The 24,670-nt window shown below is 52.6% G+C and overlaps 1 protein-coding gene across 1 annotated transcript in view; it reads right to left on the reverse strand.

Annotated features, from left to right (window-relative positions):
- The window catches only part of TJAP1 (tight junction associated protein 1), a 60,165-nt gene that overhangs the window by 22,384 nt on the left and 13,111 nt on the right, over positions 1–24,670 (reverse strand). The window contains exons 3-6 of the mRNA XM_069768230.1: positions 4,323–4,426; positions 4,024–4,078; positions 3,647–3,786; positions 1,281–1,309 (exon numbers count right to left, since the gene is read on the reverse strand). Of these exons, the coding sequence (XP_069624331.1) occupies positions 1,281–1,309; positions 3,647–3,763 (146 nt within the window). The 5' untranslated portion in view covers positions 3,764–3,786; positions 4,024–4,078; positions 4,323–4,426. The remainder of the gene's footprint in view (positions 1–1,280; positions 1,310–3,646; positions 3,787–4,023; positions 4,079–4,322; positions 4,427–24,670) is intronic.

Here is a 24,670-nt window from a genome sequence, read left to right on the forward strand (position 1 = left end):
GTCTGGATGTCATACAGCGCCTGTAACACGCCTGGATGTCATATACCGCCTGTAACACGCCTGGATGTCATATACCGCCTGGAACACGCCTGGATGTCATATACCGCCTGGAACACGCCTGGATGTCATATACCGCCTGGAACACGCCTGGATGTCATATACCGCCTGGAACACGCCTGGATGTCATACAGCGCCTGGAACACGCCTGGATGTCATACAGCTCCTGGAACACGCCTGGATGTCATATACCGCCTGGAACACGCCTCGATGTCATACACCGCCTGGAACGCGCCTGCATGTCATACACCGCATGGAACACGCCTGGATGTCATACACCGCCTGGAACACGCCTGGATGTCATACAGCGCCTGTAACACGCCTGGATGTCATACACCGCCTGTAACACGCCTGGATGTCATACACCGCCTGTAACACGCCTGGATGTCATACACCGCCTGGAACACGCCTGCATGTCATACACCGCCTGGAACACGCCTGGATGTCATACAGCTCCTGGAACACGCCTGGATGTCATACAGCTCCTGGAACACGCCTGGATGTCATACACCGCCTGGAACACGCCTGGATGTCATACAGCGCCTGGAACATGCCTGGATATCATACACCGCCTGGAACACGCCTGGATGTCATATACCGCCTGGATGTCATACACCGCCTGGAACACGCCTGGATGTCATACAGCGCCTGGAACATGCCTGGATATCATACACCGCCTGGAACACGCCTGGATGTCATATACCGCCTGGATGTCATACACCGCCTGGAACACGCCTGGATGTCATACACCGCCTGTAACGCGCCTGGATGTCATACACCGCCTGGAACACGCCTGGATGTCATACACCGCCTGGAACACGCCTGGATGTCATACACCGCCTGGAACACGCCTGGATGTCATACACCGCCTGGAACACGCCTGGATGTCATACACCGCCTGGAACACGCCTGGATGTCATACACCGCCTGAACCATGCACATAGTCCCACTCCTCCTGTGTGGCCGTGCTTCACTATGGTGACTGCTCTGGTGTCCTAGATTCAGCAGAATACGTCACCAGTAATGTAATGTATGCCTCATGACTAAGAGGGGCCGAGGGCATGATCAGGGTAAGAGGAGGAATTTGGGGCAAAAAGATGGCAACAGAAGGAGGAGATCAAGAGGCAGGAATAAAGAGAAGAGGGGGTCAAACAGGAAAGCAGCGGACTGGGGGAGGGGTGAAGAACAGACGGAGTAAGAGGGGCGACAGGTGGAAAACTTACTGAATTCTGTCGGCTTCGGTTACGGGCTCCTGTGAACAGAGAGAAGATCAGTCACTGATCGAGCAGTTGTCACCGTCGGGGGGCGCTGTCACACCGTCCGCTCTCTCATAACTGCTCATTCTGGGGTGCGATGCTGGTATCAGAGGTCTGGGAGAGCGGAGGGCACCATTACACACATCACCCTGCTGTCTGCAACCACATCATGAGTGTCTGCTACATCCAAGCCCCTCATAATATTCATACCAGACCACCGAGCAAAGTTGTGATTATCACTTTAAGGGGCCGTCACCCATGAACAGGGAACGATCTTTCAAGCAGGGCCTCAGGATGCTGGGAGCAGTAGTGGCAAGAGACAGTAACCATGAGGAGAGGGGAAGAGAGGGAACCTAGGAGAAGATGCAGCAGACGGTGGGAGGGCCTAGAGTGCCGCCATAGAATGCAGGAGGGCCTAGAGTGCCGCCATAGAATGCGGGAGGGCCTAGAGTGCCGCCATAGAATGCGGGAGGGCCTAGAGAGCCGCCATAGAATGCGAGAGGGCCTAGAGTGCCGCCATAGAATGCGGGAGGGCCTAGAGTGCCGCCATAGAATGCGGGAGGGCCTAGAGTGCCGCCATAGAATGCGGGAGGGCCTAGAGTGCCGCCATAGAATGCAGGAGGGCCTAGAGTGCCGCCATAGAATGCGGGAGAGCCTAGAGTGCCGCCATAGAATGCAGGAGGGCCTAGAGTGCCGCCATAGAATGCGGGAGAGCCTAGAGTGCCGCCATAGAATGCGGGAAGGTCTAGAGTGCCGCCGAAGACGGTGGGAGGGCCTAGAGTGCCGCCATAGAATGAGGGAGAGCCTAGAGTGCCGCCATAAAATGAGGGAGGGCCTAGAGTGCCGCCGAAAACGTTGGGAAGGCCTAGAGTGCCGCCATAGAATGCGGGAAGAGCCTAGAGTGCCGCCATAGAATGCGGGAAGGGCCTAGAGTGCCGCCATAGAATGCGGGAAGGGCCTAGAGTGCCGCCATAGAATGCGGGAAGGGCCTAGAATGCCGCCATAGAATGCGGGAAGGGCCTAGAGTGCCGCCGAAGACGGTAGGAGGGCCTAGAGTACCGCCGAAGATGGTGGGAGGGTCTACAGTGCCGCCGAAGATGGTGGGAGGGCCTACAGTGCCGCCGAAGATGGTGGGAGGGCCTACAGTGCCGCCGAAGATGGTGGGAGGGCCTAAAGTGCCGCCGAAGACAGTGGGAGGGCCTACAGTGCCGCCGAAGACGGTGGGAGGGCCTAAAGTGCCGCCGAAGATGGTGGGAGGGCCTACAGTGCCGCCGAAGATGGTGGGAGGGCCTACAGTGCCGCCGAAGATGGTGGGAGGGCCTACAGTGCCGCCGAAGACGGTGGGAGGGCCTACAGTGCCGCCGAAGACGGTGGGAGGGCCTACAGTGCCGCCGAAGACGGTGGGAGGGCCTACAGTGCCGCCGAAGACGGTGGGAGGGCCTAGATTAGTTCTAGGGGAAAGTGGGGGCACTAACCTTGTAGCAGGCAGCAGTAAGAGAAGGTGATGTCCTGGGTGAGGGGCTTTTGCCCTCAGGACTCCAGTGAGAAGCAGAAGAGAGGGACTCTGTGTCCAGGAAGCCCTGCTCAGATGGAGAGTGACACGGCTCCTTGCTGTGTGAGGCGGCTTCATGTCTCCTGTCTGCTGACCTCCTCCTGCCCACAGCCCTCCGGTGCCCTGTCCTCCTACCATGCCGCTCTTCTGCTGGGCACCCACATCCGTTGCCAGGTGTCCTGACGGACAGGGGAGCCTCGTCGTCAGTGCTTCCCCCTCTTCTCTGGGCCTTTTGCTGGTTGGTCGGGCTCAGCACTCGGGAGGTAATCTCATCCAGGAACCTGGAGAAGTTGGTCTTGTCCTGCAGGGTCTTGTGGTCTGGGGAGGGGGATCCTGGGTGGGATGGTGAGCGCAGTGTATCTGGGTTCAGGGCACCAGGCTGCTTCAGGATGCTCTTCAGAGGCTGATCGCTGGATGAGTGCTGGGCTTTCTTGGGGGCCAGCACCTCGGCAGGCTCTTTAAACACCAGGCTTCGGTTCTTGCTCTCCATCTTTCCCACTTCTGACGCAGCAATGTTCTCTTCACTGTGGCTTAGGAATTGTCGCAGTCCCATGAGCCTTTTGGATTTGCCCACCTTCCCCTTACCCCTGAGGGACTTTACCCTTCGAAGCAGGGTCCGTGGTTTGCTCCTACCCCTGCCCTCCCATTCTGCTTCCTTCTCATTGCTAGAGGCTATGGACCAGGAGGAGGAGCAGCTCAAGTGGTCTGAAGCATCCAGCTCCACCGCCTCGGCTCGGCTGAAGCACGTGCGCTGGTTCCCAGCTAATGCACCTGTGGTTACCTGACTACTCAGCTGCTCCATCACCTCCTCCCGCGCTCCAGGTGGCTCATGGCGGACCTCGCGGTGCTGCGGCGGAGCCTTACGGTACGGCTTCTTAATGGGGGCTGTGCTGCTCATCCTGAGCTCTCCGGGCACCGATCCTATGGCAGAGTAAGAACAGTCAGAGGCTGCACACTCAGGGCACCGGGGCGGCAGACTGAGCACAACACACACATCCAGAGCCACAGGCAGAATATTGATCCCTCCAGGAGGAGGCGCCGCTCACTGGGGAAAGATCAATCGGACAGGCAGAACAACAGGAGGCGGCCAAGCTGGCGTCATACACTGGACCCAGGAGCTCACACTCCACACCTCCAGGAGCACCAGAATGTACTCACCACATACAGAACTACACCCTGGGTCAGACGGGAGCTCCGCAGCGTGTCAGGAGGCCTGCGGAGAAGCACAAGTAACGGTAGGAGCACAAGACCCCTGAAAAAAGGGGGTACAAAACTAACTCAGGGGGGAGAGAGGAGGCACAGCTGACCGGATGGTGAGGGACCCTCACAGTACTTCACAAACATTTACAACGACACAAAGAATGAGCCAATATGAACCTAAGGGGCACAGCCGGGGGCACAGCCAGGGGCAAACCCTCCAGGGAGCCGGGCGCGAGGCTGGGCAGGGGTCTTCTCACCTGTGAAGGGTACAGCATCCCGCTCCCACCTGCTGCCATCTGGGTGATGTCGCCGGAATCTGCTCCGCCGTCTGTAATTCAAGATGCAGAAGACGGCATTGTGCCTGCGAAACATGAGGAGACAAGTATCATATCCCCCACCTGTGCCCGCAGCCCCCTCACCACCCTGCAGCAGTTGTTCTCTATCCTCCAGCAGGGGGCACAGTCACTATACCACGGGGGTCTATTCCCCCCAGCAGGGGGCACAGTCACTATACATCAGGGGTCTATTCCCCCCAGCAGGGGGCACAGTCACTATACATCAGGGGTCTATTCCCCCCAGCAGGGGGCACAGTCACTATACATCAGGGGTCTATTTTCCCCAGCAGGGGGCACAGTCACTATATATCGGAGGTCTATTCCCCTCAGCAGGGGGCACCGTCACTATATATCGGAGGTCTATTCCCCTCAGCAGGGGGAACCGTCACTATATATCGGAGGTCTATTCCCCCTGCAGGGGGCACCGTCACTATACATCTGAGGTCTATTCCCCCTGCAGTGGGCACCGTCACTATACATCTGAGGTCTATTCCCCCCCAGCAGGGGGCACAGTCACTATACATCGGGGGTCTATTACCCCCAGCAGGGGGCACAGTCACTATATATCAGGGGTCTATTTCCCCCAGCAGGGGGCACAGTCACTATACATAAGGGGTCTATTTCCCCCAGCAGGGGGCACCGTCACTATATATCGGAGGACTATTCCCCCCGCAGGGGCAAAGTCACTATACATCAGGGTTCTAATCCCCCCGCAGGGGCACAGTCACTATACATCGGGGGTCTATTCCCCCCCCACAGGGGGACAGTCACTATACATCGGAGGTCTATTCCCCCCGCAGGGAGCACAGTCACTATACATCGGGGGTCTATTCCCCCCCGCAGGGGCACAGTCACTATACATCGGGGGTCTATTCCCCCCGCAGAGGCACAGTCACTATACATCGGGGGTCTATTCCCCCCCCACAGGGGGACAGTCACTATACATCGGAGGTCTATTCCCCCCGCAGGGGCACAGTCACTATACATCGGGGGTCTATTCCCCCCGCAGGGGCACAGTCACTATACATCGGGGGTCTATTCCCCCCGCAGGGAGCACAGTCACTATACATCAGGGCTCTACGCTCCAGTAGGGGGCACATCAGGGGTCTATCCATGCGGCAGGGGTGCTTGGGTGCCATATGGCAGGTCGGTTGGTGCAGCAGGTGGTACATAGCATGCGCCCCCGCAGCAGAGGTGATGGGGGGATACTCATGGAGAGGGCTCTTTGTCTAGGAATCCGCGCCGCTTCCCCTCCACCTCTTATATTGACTCGTGCCTCTAGGGCTTCAGGTGTATCCAGGTGAAGACACGCGTGGTGCTGCCCCGCCCTTTCCTCGCCTCTTTATAAAGTTTGTACCCCCCAGCTATGAACAGCGTGCCTGACTCGTACCTACAGGAATGTGAAGAGCGATCGTACGCCAGAAACACACACTCAGGACAAAACCTCCGTCATCCTCCCACGTCCAGACAAGACCTGGCAGAGCGGTAACCCGAGCGGCGAGACACGGCCTGCGCCCAGATCGGCTCCAGTCACTCGGGATCACAGCTCCGCACTGAGCAGGGCCACGGGTGTCACACAGGAAACACACACACGTGTGACCGCCAGGGCGAGCACCCGACAGGGCACCGACTGTGACTAAGAGCCGTCCGTCCCAAAAGGCGCCAGGAATCAGTTCATACTGCGCAACGTGTAGGACAGTGGAGGTTCATCTTCTGTGAGACGGCGGCACAAGGTCCCTGACGTCCCCCACACCCAGCACTGCGCGCAGCACACAGTCCCCGATGCCCCCCACACCCAGCACTGCGCACAGCACACAGTCCCCGATGCCCCCCACACCCAGCACTGCGCGCAGCACACAGTCCCCGACGCCCCCCACACCCAGCACTGCGCGCAGTACAGTCCCCGATGCCCCCCACACCCAGCACTGCATGCAGCACACAGTCCCGGACTCCCCCCACACCCAGCACTGCGCGCAGCACACAGTCCCCGATGCCCCCCCACACCCAGCACTGCACGCAGCACACAGTCCCCGATGCCCCCCACACCCAGCACTGCGCGCAGCACACAGTCCCCGACGCCCCCCACACCCAGCACTACGCGCAGCACACAGTCCCCGATGCCCCCCACACCCAGCACTACGCGCAGCACACAGTCCCCGATGCCCCCCCACACCCAGCACTGCGCGGAGCACACAGTCCCCGACGCCCCCCACACCCAGCACTGCGCGCAGCACAGTCCCCGATGCCCCCCACACCCAGCACCGCGCGCAGCACACAGTCCCCGACGCCCCCCACACCCAGCACTGCGCGCAGCACAGTCCCGGATGCCCCCCACACCCAGCACACAGTCCCCGATGCCCCCCACACCCAGCACTGCGCGCAGCACACAGTCCCCGATGCCCCCCACACCCAGCACTGCGCGCAGCACACAGTCCCCGATGCCCCCCACACCCAGCACTGCGCGCAGCACAGTTCCCGACGCCCCCCACACCCAGCACTGCGCGCAGTAGTCCCCGATGCCCCCCACACCCAGCACTGCATGCAGCACACAGTCCCGGACGCCCCCCACACCCAGCACTGCATGCAGCACACAGTCCCCGATGCCCCCCACACCCAGCACTGCGTGCAGCACACAGTCCCCGATGCCCCCCCACACCCAGCACTGCACGCAGCACACAGTCCCCGATGCCCCCCACACCCAGCACTGCGCGCAGCACACAGTCCCCGACGCCCCCCACACCCAGCACTACGCGCAGCACAGTCCCCGATGCCCCCCCACACCCAGCACTGCGCGGAGCACACAGTCCCCGACGCCCCCCACACCCAGCACTGCGCGCAGCACACAGTCCCCGATGCCCCCCACACCCAGCACTACGCGCAGCACACAGTCCCCGATGCCCCCCCACACACACCCAGCACACAGTCCCCGATGCCCCCCACACCCAGCACTGCGCGCAGTAGTCCCCGATGCCCCCCACACCCAGCACTGCATGCAGCACACAGTCCCGGACGCCCCCCACACCCAGCACTGCATGCAGCACACAGTCCCCGATGCCCCCCACACCCAGCACTGCGCGCAGCACACAGTCCCCGATGCCCCCCCACACCCAGCACTGCACGCAGCACACAGTCCCCGATGCCCCCCACACCCAGCACTGCGCGCAGCACACAGTCCCCGACGCCCCCCACACCCAGCACTACGCGCAGCACAGTCCCCGATGCCCCCCCACACCCAGCACTGCGCGGAGCACACAGTCCCCGACGCCCCCCACACCCAGCACTGCGCGCAGCACACAGTCCCCGATGCCCCCCACACCCAGCACTGCGCGCAGCACACAGTCCCCGACGCCCCCCACTGCGCGCAGCACAGTCCCGGATGCCCCCCACACACACCCAGCACACAGTCCCCGATGCCCCCCACACCCAGCACTGCGCGCAGCACACAGTCCCCGACGCCCCCCACACCCAGCACTACGCGCAGCACACAGTCCCCGATGCCCCCCACACCCAGCACTACGCGCAGCACACAGTCCCCGATGCCCCCCCACACCCAGCACTGCGCGGAGCACACAGTCCCCGACGCCCCCCACACCCAGCACTGCGCGCAGCACACAGTCCCCGATGCCCCCCACACCCAGCACCGCGCGCAGCACACAGTCCCCGACGCCCCCCACACCCAGCACTGCGCGCAGCACAGTCCCGGATGCCCCCCACACCCAGCACACAGTCCCCGATGCCCCCCACACCCAGCACTGCGCGCAGCACACAGTCCCCGATGCCCCCCACACCCAGCACTGCGCGCAGCACACAGTCCCCGATGCCCCCCACACCCAGCACTGCGCGCAGCACAGTTCCCGACGCCCCCCACACCCAGCACTGCATGCAGCACACAGTCCCGGACGCCCCCCACACCCAGCACTGCATGCAGCACACAGTCCCCGATGCCCCCCACACCCAGCACTGCGCGCAGCACACAGTCCCCGATGCCCCCCCACACCCAGCACTGCACGCAGCACACAGTCCCCGATGCCCCCCACACCCAGCACTGCGCGCAGCACACAGTCCCCGACGCCCCCCACACCCAGCACTACGCGCAGCACAGTCCCCGATGCCCCCCCACACCCAGCACTGCGCGGAGCACACAGTCCCCGACGCCCCCCACACCCAGCACTGCGCGCAGCACACAGTCCCCGATGCCCCCCACACCCAGCACTGCGCGCAGCACACAGTCCCCGACGCCCCCCACACCCAGCACTGCGCGCAGCACAGTCCCGGATGCCCCCCACACACACCCAGCACACAGTCCCCGATGCCCCCCACACCCAGCACTGCGCGCAGCACACAGTCCCCGATGCCCCCCACACCCAGCACTGCGCGCAGCACACAGTCCCCGATGCCCCCCACACCCAGCACTGCGCGCAGCACAGTTCCCGACGCCCCCCACACCCAGCACTGCGCGCAGTACAGTCCCCGATGCCCCCCACACCCAGCACTGCATGCAGCACACAGTCCCGGACTCCCCCCACACCCAGCACTGCATGCAGCACACAGTCCCCGATGCCCCCCACACCCAGCACTGCGCGCAGCACAGTCCCCGACACCCCCACCCAGCACTGCGCGCAGCACACAGTCCCCGATGCCCCCACACCCAGCACTGCACGCAGCACAGTCCCCGACGCCCCCCACACCCAGCACTGCGCGCAGCACAGTCCCGGACGCCCCACACACCCAGCACTACGCACAGCACAGTTCCTGATGCCCCCACACCCAGCACTACGCGCAGCACAGTCCCCGACGCCCCCCACACCCAGCACTGCGTGCAGCACAGTCCCCGACGCCCCCCGCACTGCGTGCAGCACACAGTCCCCAACGTCTCCCCCCCCCCCCCACACCCAGCAATACTCGCAGCACATTGTCCCTGACACCCATCCCCCCAACAACCAGCGCTACATGGTCCCTGATGAACTCGATGGAAAGTGCACACGATCCTGGATGCGTCCACACACTCAGCACTAAGTACGGCACACGGACCACAACACCTGCACACGCAGTGCTACGCACGGCACAGTGACACGGATCTGCAGTACAGCAGTTATGCTTTTGTGGCCACATCTCTTCCATTCTTACTGCAGAGAAGTAACATCCACCATCCTCCTCTGCAGCGTCCCATGACCCTGACCATACACCAGGCCTGAGCCCCGAAACCAGAGCCCACGGCTCAAATGTCTGGAAAAACTGCGGCTCTTACATCCAAACAAGACACAAGTGAAACAGGTGAGAAGCAGATTCAATTACACAACAGGCAGAGGCGGAGGAGACACATCCATATTACAGGGGCCGAGAAGAGGAGACACATCTATATTACAGGGGCCGAGAGGAGGAGACACATCTATATTACAGGGGCCGAGAAGAGGAGACACATCCATATTACAGGGGCCGAGAAGAGGAGACACATCTATATTACAGGGGATGAGAGGAGGAGACACATCCATATTACAGGGGCCGAGAAGAGGAGACACATCTATATTACAGGGGATGAGAGGAGGAGACACATCCATATTACAGGGGCCGAGAGGAGGAGACACATCCATATTACAGGGGCCGAGAAGAGGAGACACATCCATATTACAGGGGATGAGAGGAGGAGACACATCCATATTACAGGGGCCAAGAGGAGGAGACACATCTATATTACAGGGGATGAGAGGAGACACATCTATATTACAGGGGATGAGAGGAGGAGACACATCTATATTACAGGGGCCGAGAAGAGGAGACACATCTATATTACAGGGGATGAGAGGAGGAGACACATCCATATTACAGGGGCCGAGAGGAGGAGACACATCCATATTACAGGGGCCAAGAGGAGGAGACATATCTATATTACAGGGGATGAGAGGAGGAGACACATCTATATTACAGGGGCCGAGAAGAGGAGACACATCTATATTACAGGGGATGAGAGGAGGAGACATATCCATATTACAGGGGCCGAGAGGAGGAGACACATCTATATTACAGGGGCCGAGAAGAGGAGACACATCTATATTACAGGGGATGAGAGGAGGAGACACATCCATATTACAGGGGCCGAGAGGAGGAGACACATCTATATTACAGGGGCCGAGAAGAGGAGACACATCTATATTACAGGGGCCGAGAAGAGGAGACACATCCATATTACAGGGGCCGAGAAGAGGAGACACATCCATATTACAGGGGCCGAGAGGAGGAGACACATCTATATTACAGGGGCCGAGAGGAGGAGACACATCTATATTACAGGGGCCGAGAAGAGGAGACACATCTATATTACAGGGGATGAGAGGAGGAGACACATCCATATTACAGGGGCCGAGAGGAGGAGACACATCTATATTACAGGGGCCAAGAGGAGGAGACACATTTATATTTCAGGGGATGAGAGGAGGAGACACATCCATATTACAGGGGATGAGAGGAGGAGACATCTATATTACAGGGGATGAGAGGAGGAGACATCTATATTACAGGGACCGAGAGGAGGAGACACATCCATATTACAGGGGATGAGAAGAGGAGACACATCTATATTACAGGGGATGAGAGGAGGAGACATCTATATTACAGGGGATGAGAGGAGGAGACATCTATATTACAGGGGATGAGAGGAGGAGACATCCATATTACAGGGGCCAAGAGGAGGAGACATATCTATATTACAGGGGATGAGAGGAGGAGACACATCTATATTACAGGGGCCGAGAAGAGGAGACACATCTATATTACAGGGGATGAGAGGAGGAGACATATCCATATTACAGGGGCCGAGAGGAGGAGACACATCTATATTACAGGGGCCGAGAAGAGGAGACACATCTATATTACAGGGGATGAGAGGAGGAGACACATCCATATTACAGGGGCCGAGAGGAGGAGACACATCTATATTACAGGGGCCGAGAAGAGGAGACACATCTATATTACAGGGGCCGAGAAGAGGAGACACATCCATATTACAGGGGCCGAGAAGAGGAGACACATCCATATTACAGGGGCCGAGAGGAGGAGACACATCTATATTACAGGGGCCGAGAGGAGGAGACACATCTATATTACAGGGGCCGAGAAGAGGAGACACATCTATATTACAGGGGATGAGAGGAGGAGACACATCCATATTACAGGGGCCGAGAGGAGGAGACACATCTATATTACAGGGGCCAAGAGGAGGAGACACATTTATATTTCAGGGGATGAGAGGAGGAGACACATCCATATTACAGGGGATGAGAGGAGGAGACATCTATATTACAGGGGATGAGAGGAGGAGACATCTATATTACAGGGACCGAGAGGAGGAGACACATCCATATTACAGGGGATGAGAAGAGGAGACACATCTATATTACAGGGGATGAGAGGAGGAGACATCTATATTACAGGGGATGAGAGGAGGAGACATCTATATTACAGGGGATGAGAGGAGGAGACATCTATATTACAGGGGATGAGAGGAGGAGACACATCTATATTACAGGGGATGAGAGGAGGAGACACATCTATATTACAGGGGATGAGAGGAGGAGACATCTATATTACAGGGGATGAGAGGAGGAGATATATCTATATTACAGGGGATGAGAGGAGGAGACATCTATATTACAGGGGATGAGAGGAGGAGACACATCTATATTACAGGGGATGAGAGGAGGAGACACATCTATATTACAGGGGATGAGAGGAGGAGACACATCTATATTACAGGGGATGAGAGGAGGAGACACATCTATATTACAGCGGATGAGAGGAGGAGACATCTATATTACAGGGGATGAGAGGAGGAGACATCTATATTACAGGGGATGAGAGGAGGAGATATATCTATATTACAGGGGATGAGAGGAGGAGATATATCTATATTACAGGGGATGAGAGGAGGAGACATCTATATTACAGGGGATGAGAGGAGGAGATATATGTATATTACAGGGGATGAGAGGAGGAGACATCTATATTACAGGGGATGAGAGGAGGAGACACATCTATATTACAGGGGATGAGAGGAGGAGACACATCTATATTACAGGGGATGAGAGGAGGAGACACATCTATATTACAGGGGATGAGAGGAGGAGACATCTATATTACAGGGGATGAGAGGAGGAGACAAATCCATATTACAGGGGATGAGGGGAGGAGACACATCTATATTACAGGGGATGAGAGGAGGAGACACATCTATATTACAGGGGCCGAGAAGAGGAGACACATCCATATTACAGGGGATGAGAGGAGGAGACACATCTATATTACAGGGGCCGAGAAGAGGAGACACATCCATATTACAGGGGCCAAGAAGAGGAGACACATCCATATTACAGGGGATGAGAGGAGGAGACACATCCATATTACAGGGGATGAGAGGAGGAGACACATCCATATTACAGGGGATGAGAGGAGGAGATATATCTATATTACAGGGGATGAGAGGAGGAGACATCTATATTACAGGGGATGAGAGGAGGAGACATCTATATTACAGGGGATGAGAGGAGGAGACATCTATATTACAGGGGATGAGAGGAGGAGACACATCTATATTACAGGGGATGAGAGGAGGAGACATCCATATTACAGGGGATGAGAGGAGGAGACATCTATATTACAGGGGATGAGAGGAGGAGACACCTATATTACAGGGGATGAGAGGAGGAGACACCTATATTACAGGGGATGAGAGGAGGAGACATCTATATTACAGGGGATGAGAGGAGGAGACACATCTATATTACAGGGGATGAGAGGAGGAGACATCCATATTACAGGGGATGAGAAGAGGAGACATCTATTTTACAGGGGATGAGAGGAGGAGACACCTATATTACAGGGGATGAGAGGAGGAGACATCTATATTACAGGGGATGAGAGGAGGAGACACATTCATATTACAGGGGATGAGAGGAGGAGACACATCCATATTACAGGGGCCGAGAAGAGGAGACACATCTATATTACAGGGGCCGAGAAGAGGAGACACATCCATATTACAGGGGCCGAGAGGAGGAGACACATCCATATTACAGGGGCCGAGAGGAGGAGACACATCCATATTACAGGGGCCGAGAAGAGGAGACACATCCATATTACAGGGGATGAGAGGAGGAGACACATCCATATTACAGGGGCCGAGAAGAGGAGACACATCTATATTACAGGGGATGAGAGGAGGAGACATCTATATTACAGGGGATGAGAGGAGGAGACATCTATATTACAGGGGATGAGAGGAGGAGACACATCTATATTACAGGGGATGAGAGGAGGAGACATCTATATTACAGGGGATGAGAGGAGGAGATATATCTATATTACAGGGGATGAGAGGAGGAGACATCTATATTACAGGGGATGAGAGGAGGAGACACATCTATATTACAGGGGATGAGAGGAGGAGACACATCTATATTACAGGGGATGAGAGGAGGAGACACATCTATATTACAGCGGATGAGAGGAGGAGACATCTATATTACAGGGGATGAGAGGAGGAGACATCTATATTACAGGGGATGAGAGGAGGAGATATATCTATATTACAGGGGATGAGAGGAGGAGATATATCTATATTACAGGGGATGAGAGGAGGAGACACATCTATATTACAGGGGATGAGAGGAGGAGACACATCTATATTACAGGGGATGAGAGGAGGAGACATCTATATTACAGGGGATGAGAGGAGGAGACACATCTATATTAGAGGGGATGAGAGGAGGAGACACATCCATATTATAGGGGATGAGAAGAGGAGACACATCTATATTACAGGGGATGAGAGGAGGAGACATCTATATTACAGGGGCCGAGAAGAGGAGACACATCCATATTACAGGGGCCGAGAAGAGGAGACACATCCATATTACAGGGGCCGAGAAGAGGAGACACATCCATATTACAGGGGATGAGAGGAGGAGACACATCCATATTACAGGGGATGAGAGGAGGAGATATATCTATATTACAGGGGATGAGAGGAGGAGACATCTATATTACAGGGGATGAGAGGAGGAGACACATCTATATTACAGGGGATGAGAGGAGGAGACATCTATATTACAGGGGATGAGAGGAGGAGACACATCTATATTACAGGGGATGAGAGGAGGAGACATCCATATTACAGGGGATGAGAGGAGGAGACATCTATATTACAGGGGATGAGAGGAGGAGACACCTATATTACAGGGGATGAGAGAAGGAGACAAATCTATATTACAGGAGATGAGAGAAGGAGACATCTATATTACAGGGGATGAGAGGAGGAGACACATCCATATTACAGGGGATGAGAGGAGGAGACATCTATATTACAGGGGATGAGAGGAGGATACATCTATATTACAGGGGATGAGAGGAGGAGACACATCTATATTACAGGGGATGAGAGGAGGAGACATCTATATTACAGGGGACGAGAGGAGGAGACACATCCATATTACAGGGGATGAGAGGAGGAGACACATCCATATTACAGGGGATGAGAGGAGGAGACATCTATATTACAGGGGATGAGAGGAGGAGACATCCATATTACAGGGGCCAAGAAGAGGAGACACATCCATATTACAGGGGATGAGAGGAGGAGACATCCATATTACAGGGGCCGAGAAGAGGAGACACATCTATATTACAGGGGATGAGAGGAGGAGACACATCTATATTACAGGGGATGAGAGGAGGAGACACATCCATATTACAGGGGATGAGAGGAGGAGACACATCCATATTACAGGGGATGAGAGGAGGAGACACATCCATATTACAGGGGATGAGAGGAGGAGACACATCCATATTACAGGGGATGAGAGGAGGAGACACATCTATATTACAGGGGATGAGAGGAGGAGACATCCATATTACAGGGGCCGAGAAGAGGAGACACATCCATATTACAGGGGATGAGAGGAGGAGACATCTATATTACAGGGGCCGAGAAGAGGAGACACATCCATATTACAGGGGCCGAGAAGAGGAGACACATCCATATTACAGGGGCCGAGAAGAGGAGACACATCTATATTACAGGGGCCGAGAAGAAGAGACACATCCATATTACAGGGGCCGAGAAGAGGAGACACATCTATATTACAGGGGCCGAGAAGAGGAGACACATCTATATTACAGGGGCCGAGAAGAGGAAACACATCTATATTACAGGGGCCGAGAAGAGGAGACACATCCATATTACAGGGGCCGAGAAGAGGAGACACATCCATATTACAGGGGATGAGAGGAGGAGACACATCTATATTACAGGGGCCGAGAAGAGGAGACACATCCATATTACAGGGGATGAGAGGAGGAGACACATCCATATTACAGGGGCCGAGAAGAGGAGACACATCCATATTACAGGGGCCGAGAAGAGGAGACACATCCATATTACAGGGGCCGAGAAGAGGAGACACATCCATATTACAGGGGATGAGAGGAGGAGACATATCTATATTACAGGGGCCGAGAAGAGGAGACACATCCATATTACAGGGGCCGAGAAGAGGAGACACATCCATATTACAGGGGATGAGAGGAGGAGACACATCTATATTACAGGGGATGAGAGGAGGAGACACATCTATATTACAGGGGATGAGAGGAGGAGACACATCTATATTACAGGGGCCGAGAAGAGGAGACACATCCATATTACAGAGGCCGAGAAGAGGAGACACATCCATATTACAGGGGCCGAGAAGAGGAGACACATCCATATTACAGGGGATGAGAGGAGGAGACACATCCATATTACAGGGGATGAGAGGAGGAGACATATCTATATTACAGGGGCCGAGAGGAGGAGACATCTATATTACAGGGGATGAGAGGAGGAGACACATCTATATTACAGGAGATGAGAGAAGGAGACACATCTATATTACAGGGGATCAGAGGAGGAGACATCTATATTACAGGGGATGAGAGGAGGAGACACATCTATATTACAGGGGATGAGAGGAGGAGACATCTATATTACAGGGGATGAGAGGAGGAGACACATCCATATTACAGGGGATGAGAGGAGGAGATATATCTATATTACAGGGGATAAGAGGAGGAGACATCTATATTACAGGGGATGAGAGGAGGAGACACATCCATATTACAGGGGATGAGAGGAGGAGACACATCTATATTACAGGAGATGAGAGAAGGAGACACATCAATATTACAGGGGATGAGAGGAGGAGACACATCTATATTACAGGGGATGAGAGGAGGAGACATCCATATTACAGGGGATGAGAGGAGGAGACACCTATATTACAGGGGATGAGAGAAGGAGACAAATCTATATTACAGGAGATGAGAGAAGGAGACATCTATATTACAGGGGATGAGAGGAGGAGACACATCCATATTACAGGGGATGAGAGGAGGAGACATCTATATTACAGGGGATGAGAGGAGGATACATCTATATTACAGGGGATGAGAGGAGGAGACACATCTATATTACAGGGGATGAGAGGAGGAGACATCTATATTACAGGGGACGAGAGGAGGAGACACATCCATATTACAGGGGATGAGAGGAGGAGACACATCCATATTACAGGGGATGAGAGGAGGAGACATCTATATTACAGGGGATGAGAGGAGGAGACATCCATATTACAGGGGCCAAGAAGAGGAGACACATCCATATTACAGGGGATGAGAGGAGGAGACATCCATATTACAGGGGCCGAGAAGAGGAGACACATCTATATTACAGGGGATGAGAGGAGGAGACACATCTATATTACAGGGGATGAGAGGAGGAGACACATCCATATTACAGGGGATGAGAGGAGGAGACACATCCATATTACAGGGGATGAGAGGAGGAGACACATCCATATTACAGGGGATGAGAGGAGGAGACACATCCATATTACAGGGGATGAGAGGAGGAGACACATCTATATTACAGGGGATGAGAGGAGGAGACATCCATATTACAGGGGCCGAGAAGAGGAGACACATCCATATTACAGGGGATGAGAGGAGGAGACATCTATATTACAGGGGCCGAGAAGAGGAGACACATCCATATTACAGGGGCCGAGAAGAGGAGACACATCCATATTACAGGGGCCGAGAAGAGGAGACACATCTATATTACAGGGGCCGAGAAGAAGAGACACATCCATATTACAGGGGCCGAGAAGAGGAGACACATCTATATTACAGGGGCCGAGAAGAGGAGACACATCTATATTACAGGGGCCGAGAAGAGGAAACACATCTATATTACAGGGGCCGAGAAGAGGAGACACATCCATATTACAGGGGCCGAGAAGAGGAGACACATCCATATTACAGGGGATGAGAGGAGGAGACACATCTATATTACAGGGGCCGAGAAGAGGAGACACATCCATATTACAGGGGATGAGAGGAGGAGACACATCCATATTACAGGGGCCGAGAAGAGGAGACACATCCATATTACAGGGGCCGAGAAGAGGAGACACATCCATATTACAGGGGCCGAGAAGAGGAGACACATCCATATTACAGGGGATGAGAGGAGGAGACATATCTATATTACAGGGGCCGAGAAGAGGAGACACATCCATATTACAGGGGCCGAGAAGAGGAGACACATCCATATTACAGGGGATGAGAGGAGGAGACACATCTATATTACAGGGGATGAGAGGAGGAGACACATCTATATTACAGGGGATGAGAGGAGGAGACACATCTATATTACAGGGGCCGAGAAGAGGAGACACATCCATATTACAGAGGCCGAGAAGAGGAGACACATCCATATTACAGGGGCCGAGAAGAGGAGACACATCCATATTACAGGGGATGAGAGGAGGAGACACATCCATATTACAGGGGATGAGAGGAGGAGACATATCTATATTACAGGGGCCGAGAGGAGGAGACATCTATATTACAGGGGATGAGAGGAGGAGACACATCTATATTACAGGAGATGAGAGAAGGAGACACATCTATATTACAGGGGATCAGAGGAGGAGACATCTATATTACAGGGGATGAGAGGAGGAGACACATCTATATTACAGGGGATGAGAGGAGGAGACATCTATATTACAGGGGATGAGAGGAGGAGACACATCCATATTACAGGGGATGAGAGGAGGAGATATATCTATATTACAGGGGATAAGAGGAGGAGACATCTATATTACAGGGGATGAGAGGAGGAGACACATCCATATTACAGGGGATGAGAGGAGGAGACACATCTATATTACAGGAGATGAGAGAAGGAGACACATCAATATTACAGGGGATGAGAGGAGGAGACACATCTATATTACAGGGGATGAGAGGAGGAGACATCCATATTACAGGGGATGAGAGGAGGAGACACATCTATATTACAGGGGATGAGAGGAGGAGACACATCCATATTACAGGGGATGAGAGGAGGAGACACATCCATATTACAGGGGATGAGAGGAGGAGATATCTATATTACAGGGGATGAGAGGAGGAGACACATCTATATTACAGGAGATGAGAGGAGGAGACACATCTATATTACAGGGGATGAGAGGAGACACATCCATATTACAGGGGATGAGAGGAGGAGACACATCCATATTACAGGGGCCGAGAAGAGGAGACACATCCATATTACAGGGGCCGAGAAGAGGAGACACATCCATATTACAGGGGCCGAGAAGAGGAGACACATCCATATTACAGGGGATGAGAGGAGGAGACATATCTATATTACAGGGGATGAGAAGAGGAGACACATCCATATTAAAGGGGCCGAGAAGAGGAGACACATCCATATTACAGGGGCCGAGAAGAGGAGACACATCCATAATACAGGGGCCGAGAAGAGGAGACATCCATATTACAGGGGCCGAGAAGAGGAGACACATCCATATTACAGGGGCCGAGAAGAGGAGACACATCCATAATACAGGGGCCGAGAAGAGGAGACACATCCATATTACAGGGGCCGAGAAGAGGAGACACAACCATATTACAGGGGCCGAGAGGAGGAGACACATCTATATTACAGGGGATGAGAGGAGGAGACACATCTATATTACAGGGGATGAGAGGAGGAGACACATCTATATTACAGGAGATGAGAGGAGGAGACACATCTATATTACAGGAGATGAGAGGAGGAGACACATCTATATTACAGGGGATGAGAGGAGACACATCTATATTACAGGGGATGAGAGGAGGAGACACATCCATATTACAGGGGATGAGAGGAGGAGACACATCTATATTACAGCGGATGAGAGGAGGAGACACATCTATATTACAGGGGATGAGATGAGGAGACATCTATATTACAGGGGATGAGAGGAGGAGACACATCCATATTACAGGGGATGAGAGGAGGAGACACATCCATATTACAGGGGCCGAGAAGAGGAGACACATCCATATTACAGGGGATGAGAGGAGGAGACATCTATATTACAGGGGATGAGAGGAGGAGACACATCTATATTACAGGGGATGAGAGAAGGAGACATCTATATTACAGGGGATGAGAGGAGGAGACACATCTATATTACAGGAGATGAGAGAAGGAGACACATCTATATTACAGGGGATGAGAGGAGGAGACATCTATATTACAGGGGATGAGAGGAGGAGACACATCCATATTACAGGGGATGAGAGAAGGAGACATCTATATTACAGGGGATGAGAGGAGGAGACATCTATATTACAGGGGATGAGAGGAGGAGACACATCCATATTACAGGGGATGAGAGGAGGAGATATATCTATATTACAGGGGATGAGAGGAGGAGACATCTATATTACAGGGGATGAGAGGAGGAGACACATCCATATTACAGGGGATGAGAGGAGGAGACACATCTATATTACAGGAGATGAGAGAAGGAGACACATCTATATTACAGGGGATGAGAGGAGGAGACACATCTATATTACAGGGGATGAGAGGAGGAGACACATCCATATTACAGGGGATGAGAGGAGGAGACACATCTATATTACAGGGGATGAGAGGAGGAGACACATCCATATTACAGGGGATGAGAGGAGGAGACACATCCATATTACAGGGGATGAGAGGAGGAGATATATCTATATTACAGGGGATGAGAGGAGGAGACACATCCATATTACAGGGGATGAGAGGAGGAGACACATCTATATTACAGGGGATGAGAGGAGGAGACACATCCATATTACAGGGGATGAGAGGAGGAGACACATCTATATTACAGGGGATGAGAGGAGGAGACATCTATATTACAGGGGCCGAGAAGAGGAGACACATCCATATTACAGGGGCCGAGAAGAGGAGACACATCCATATTACAGGGGATGAGAGGAGGAGACACATCCATATTACAGGGGATGAGAGGAGGAGACATCTATATTACAGGGGCCGAGAAGAGGAGACACATCCATATTACAGGGGCCGAGAAGAGGAGACATCCATATTACAGGGGCCGAGAAGAGGAGACACATCCATATTACAGGGGCCGAGAAGAGGAGACACATCTATATTACAGGGGATGAGAGGAGGAGACATATCCATATTACAGGGGCAGAGAAGAGAAGACACATGTATATTACAGGGGATGAGAAGAGAAGACACATCTATATTACAGGGTATGAGAGGAGGAGACACATCTATATTACAGGGGATGAGAAGAGGATACACATCCATATTACAGGGGCCGAGAAGAGGAGACACATCTATATTACAGGGGATGAGAGGAGGAGACACATCCATATTACAGGGGATGAGAGGAGGAGACACATCTACATTACAGGGGATGAGAAGAGGATACACATCCATATTACAGGGGCCGAGAAGAGGAGACACATCTATATTACAGGGGATGAGAGGAGGAGACACATCCATATTACAGGGGATGAGAGGAGGAGACACATCTATATTACAGGGGATGAGAGGAGACACACCCATATTACAGGGGCCGAGAAGAGGAGACATCCATATTACAGGGGATGAGAGGAGGAGACATATCTATATTACAGGGGATGAGAGGAGGAGACATCTATATTACAGGGGATGAGAAGAGAAGACATCTATATTACAGGGGATGAGAGGAGGAGACATCCATATTACAGGGGATGAGAGGAGGAGACATCCATATTACAGGGGATGAGAGGAGGAGACACATCTATATTACAGGGGATGAGAAGAGAAGACACATCTATATTACAGGGGATGAGAGGAGGAGACACATCCATATTACAGTGGCCGAGAAGAGGAGACACATCCATATTACAGGGGATGAAAGGAGGAGACACATCTATATTACAGGGGATGAGAAGAGAAGACATCTATATTACAGGGGATGAGAGGAGGAGACATCTATATTACAGGGGATGAGAAGAGAAGACATCTATATTACAGGGGATGAGAGGAGGAGACATCCATATTACAGGGGATGAGAGGAGGAGACATCCATATTACAGGGGATGAGAGGAGGAGACACATCTATATTACAGGGGATGAGAGGAGACACATCCATATTACAGGGGATGAGAAGAGGAGACATCCATATTACAGGGGATGAGAGGAGGAGACACATCTATATTACAGGGGATGAGAGGAGACACATCTATATTACAGGGGATGAGAAGATAGACATCTATATTACAGGGGATGAGAGGAGGAGACATCTATATTACAGGGGATGAGAGGAGGAGACATCTATATTACAGGGGATGAGAGGAGGAGACATCTACATTACAGGGGACGAGAAGAGGAGACACATCTATATTACAGGGGATGAGAGGAGGAGATATATCTATATTACAGGGGATGAGAGGAGACACATCCATATTACAGGGGATGAGAGGAGGAGACACATCTATATTACAGGGGATGAGAGGAGGAGACACATCTACATTACAGGGGATGAGAGGAGGAGATATATCTATATTACAGGGGATGAGAGGAGACACATCCATATTACAGGGGATGAGAGGAGGAGACACATCTATATTACAGGGGATGAGAGGAGGAGACACATCTATATTACAGGGGATCAGAGGAGGAGACACATCTATATTACAGGGGATGAGAGGAGGAGACATCTATATTACAGGGGATGAGAGGAGGAGACATCTATATTACAGGGGATGATAGAAGGAGACACATCTATATTACAGGGGATGAGAGGAGGAGACATCTATATTACAGGGGATCAGAGGAGGAGACATCTATATTACAGGGGATGAGAGGAGGAGACACATCTATATTACAGGGGATGAGAGGAGACACATCTATATTACAGGGGATGAGAGGAGGAGACATCTATATTACAGGGGATGAGAGGAGACACATCTATATTACAGGGGATCAGAGGAGGAGACATCTATATTACAGGGGATGAGAGGAGGAGACACATCTATATTACAGGGGATGAGAGGAGGAGACATCTATATTACAGGGGATCAGAGGAGGAGACATCTATATTACAGGGGATGAGAGGAGGAGATATATCTATATTACAGGGGATCAGAGGAGGAGACATCTATATTACAGGGGATGAGAGGAGGAGACACATCTATATTACAGGGGATGAGAGGAGGAGACATCTATATTACAGGGGATGAGAGGAGGAGACACATCCATATTACAGGGGATGAGAGGAGGAGACACATCTATATTACAGGGGATGAGAGGAGGAGACATCCATATTACAGGGGATGAGAGGAGGAGACACATCTCGATTTTTCCAAAGCGTTTGATACCGTGCCGCACAAGAGGTTGGTACACAAAATGAGAATGCTTGGTCTGGGGGAAAATGTGTGTAAATGGGTTAGTAACTGGCTTAGTGATAGAAAGCAGAGGGTGGTTATAAATGGTATAGTCTCTAACTGGGTCGCTGTGACCAGTGGGGTACCGCAGGGGTCAGTATTGGGACCTGTTCTCTTCAACATATTCATTAATGATCTGGTAGAAGGTTTACACAGTAAAATATCGATATTTGCAGATGATACAAAACTATGTAAAGCAGTTAATACAAGAGAAAATAGTATTCTGCTACAGATGGATCTGGATAAGTTGGAAACTTGGGCTGAAAGGTGGCAGATGAGGTTTAACAATGATAAATGTAAGGTTATACACATGGGAAGAAGGAATCAATATCACCATTACACACTGAACGGGAAACCACTGGGTAAATCTGACAGGGAGAAGGACTTGGGGATCCTAGTTAATGATAAACTTACCTGGAGCAGCCAGTGCCAGGCAGCAGCTGCCAAGGCAAACAGGATCATGGGGTGCATTAAAAGAGGTCTGGATACACATGATGAGAGCATTATACTGCCTCTGTACAAATCCCTAGTTAGACCGCACATGGAGTACTGTGTCCAGTTTTGGGCACCGGTGCTCAGGAAGGATATAATGGAACTAGAGAGAGTACAAAGGAGGGCAACAAAATTAATAAAGGGGATGGGAGAACTACAATACCCAGATAGATTAGTGAAATTAGGATTATTTAGTCTAGAAAAAAGACGACTGAGGGGCGATCTAATAACCTTGTATAAGTATATAAGGGGACAATACAAATATCTCGCTGAGGATCTGTTTATACCAAGGAAGGTGACGGGCACAAGGGGGCATTCTTTGCGTCTGGAGGAGAGAAGGTTTTTCCACCAACATAGAAGAGGATTCTTTACTGTTAGGGCGGTGAGAATCTGGAATTGCTTGCCTGAGGAGGTGGTGATGGCGAACTCAGTCGAGGGGTTCAAGAGAGGCCTGGATGTCTTCCTGGAGCAGAACAATATTGTATCATACAATTATTAGGTTCTGTAGAAGTACGTAGATCTGGGGATTTATTATGATGGAATATAGGCTGAACTGGATGGACAAATGTCTTTTTTCGGCCTTACTAACTATGTTACTATGTTACATCCATATTACAGGGGATGAGAAGAGGAGACATCCATATTACAGGGGATGAGAGGAGGAGACATATCTATATTACAGGGGATGAGAGGAGGAGACATCTATATTACAGGGGATGAGAGGAGGAGACACATCTACATTACAGGGGATGAGAGGAGGAGATATATCTATATTACAGGGGATGAGAGGAGACACATCCATATTACAGGGGATGAGAGGAGGAGACACATCTATATTACAGGGGATGAGAGGAGGAGACACATCTATATTACAGGGGATGAGAGGAGGAGACACATCTATATTACAGGGGATGAGAGGAGGAGACACATCTATATTACAGGGGATGAGA

This window comes from Ranitomeya imitator, chromosome 5, assembly GCF_032444005.1.
Source record: "Ranitomeya imitator isolate aRanImi1 chromosome 5, aRanImi1.pri, whole genome shotgun sequence".
In the NCBI taxonomy this organism is placed as follows: Eukaryota; Metazoa; Chordata; class Amphibia; order Anura; family Dendrobatidae; genus Ranitomeya; species Ranitomeya imitator.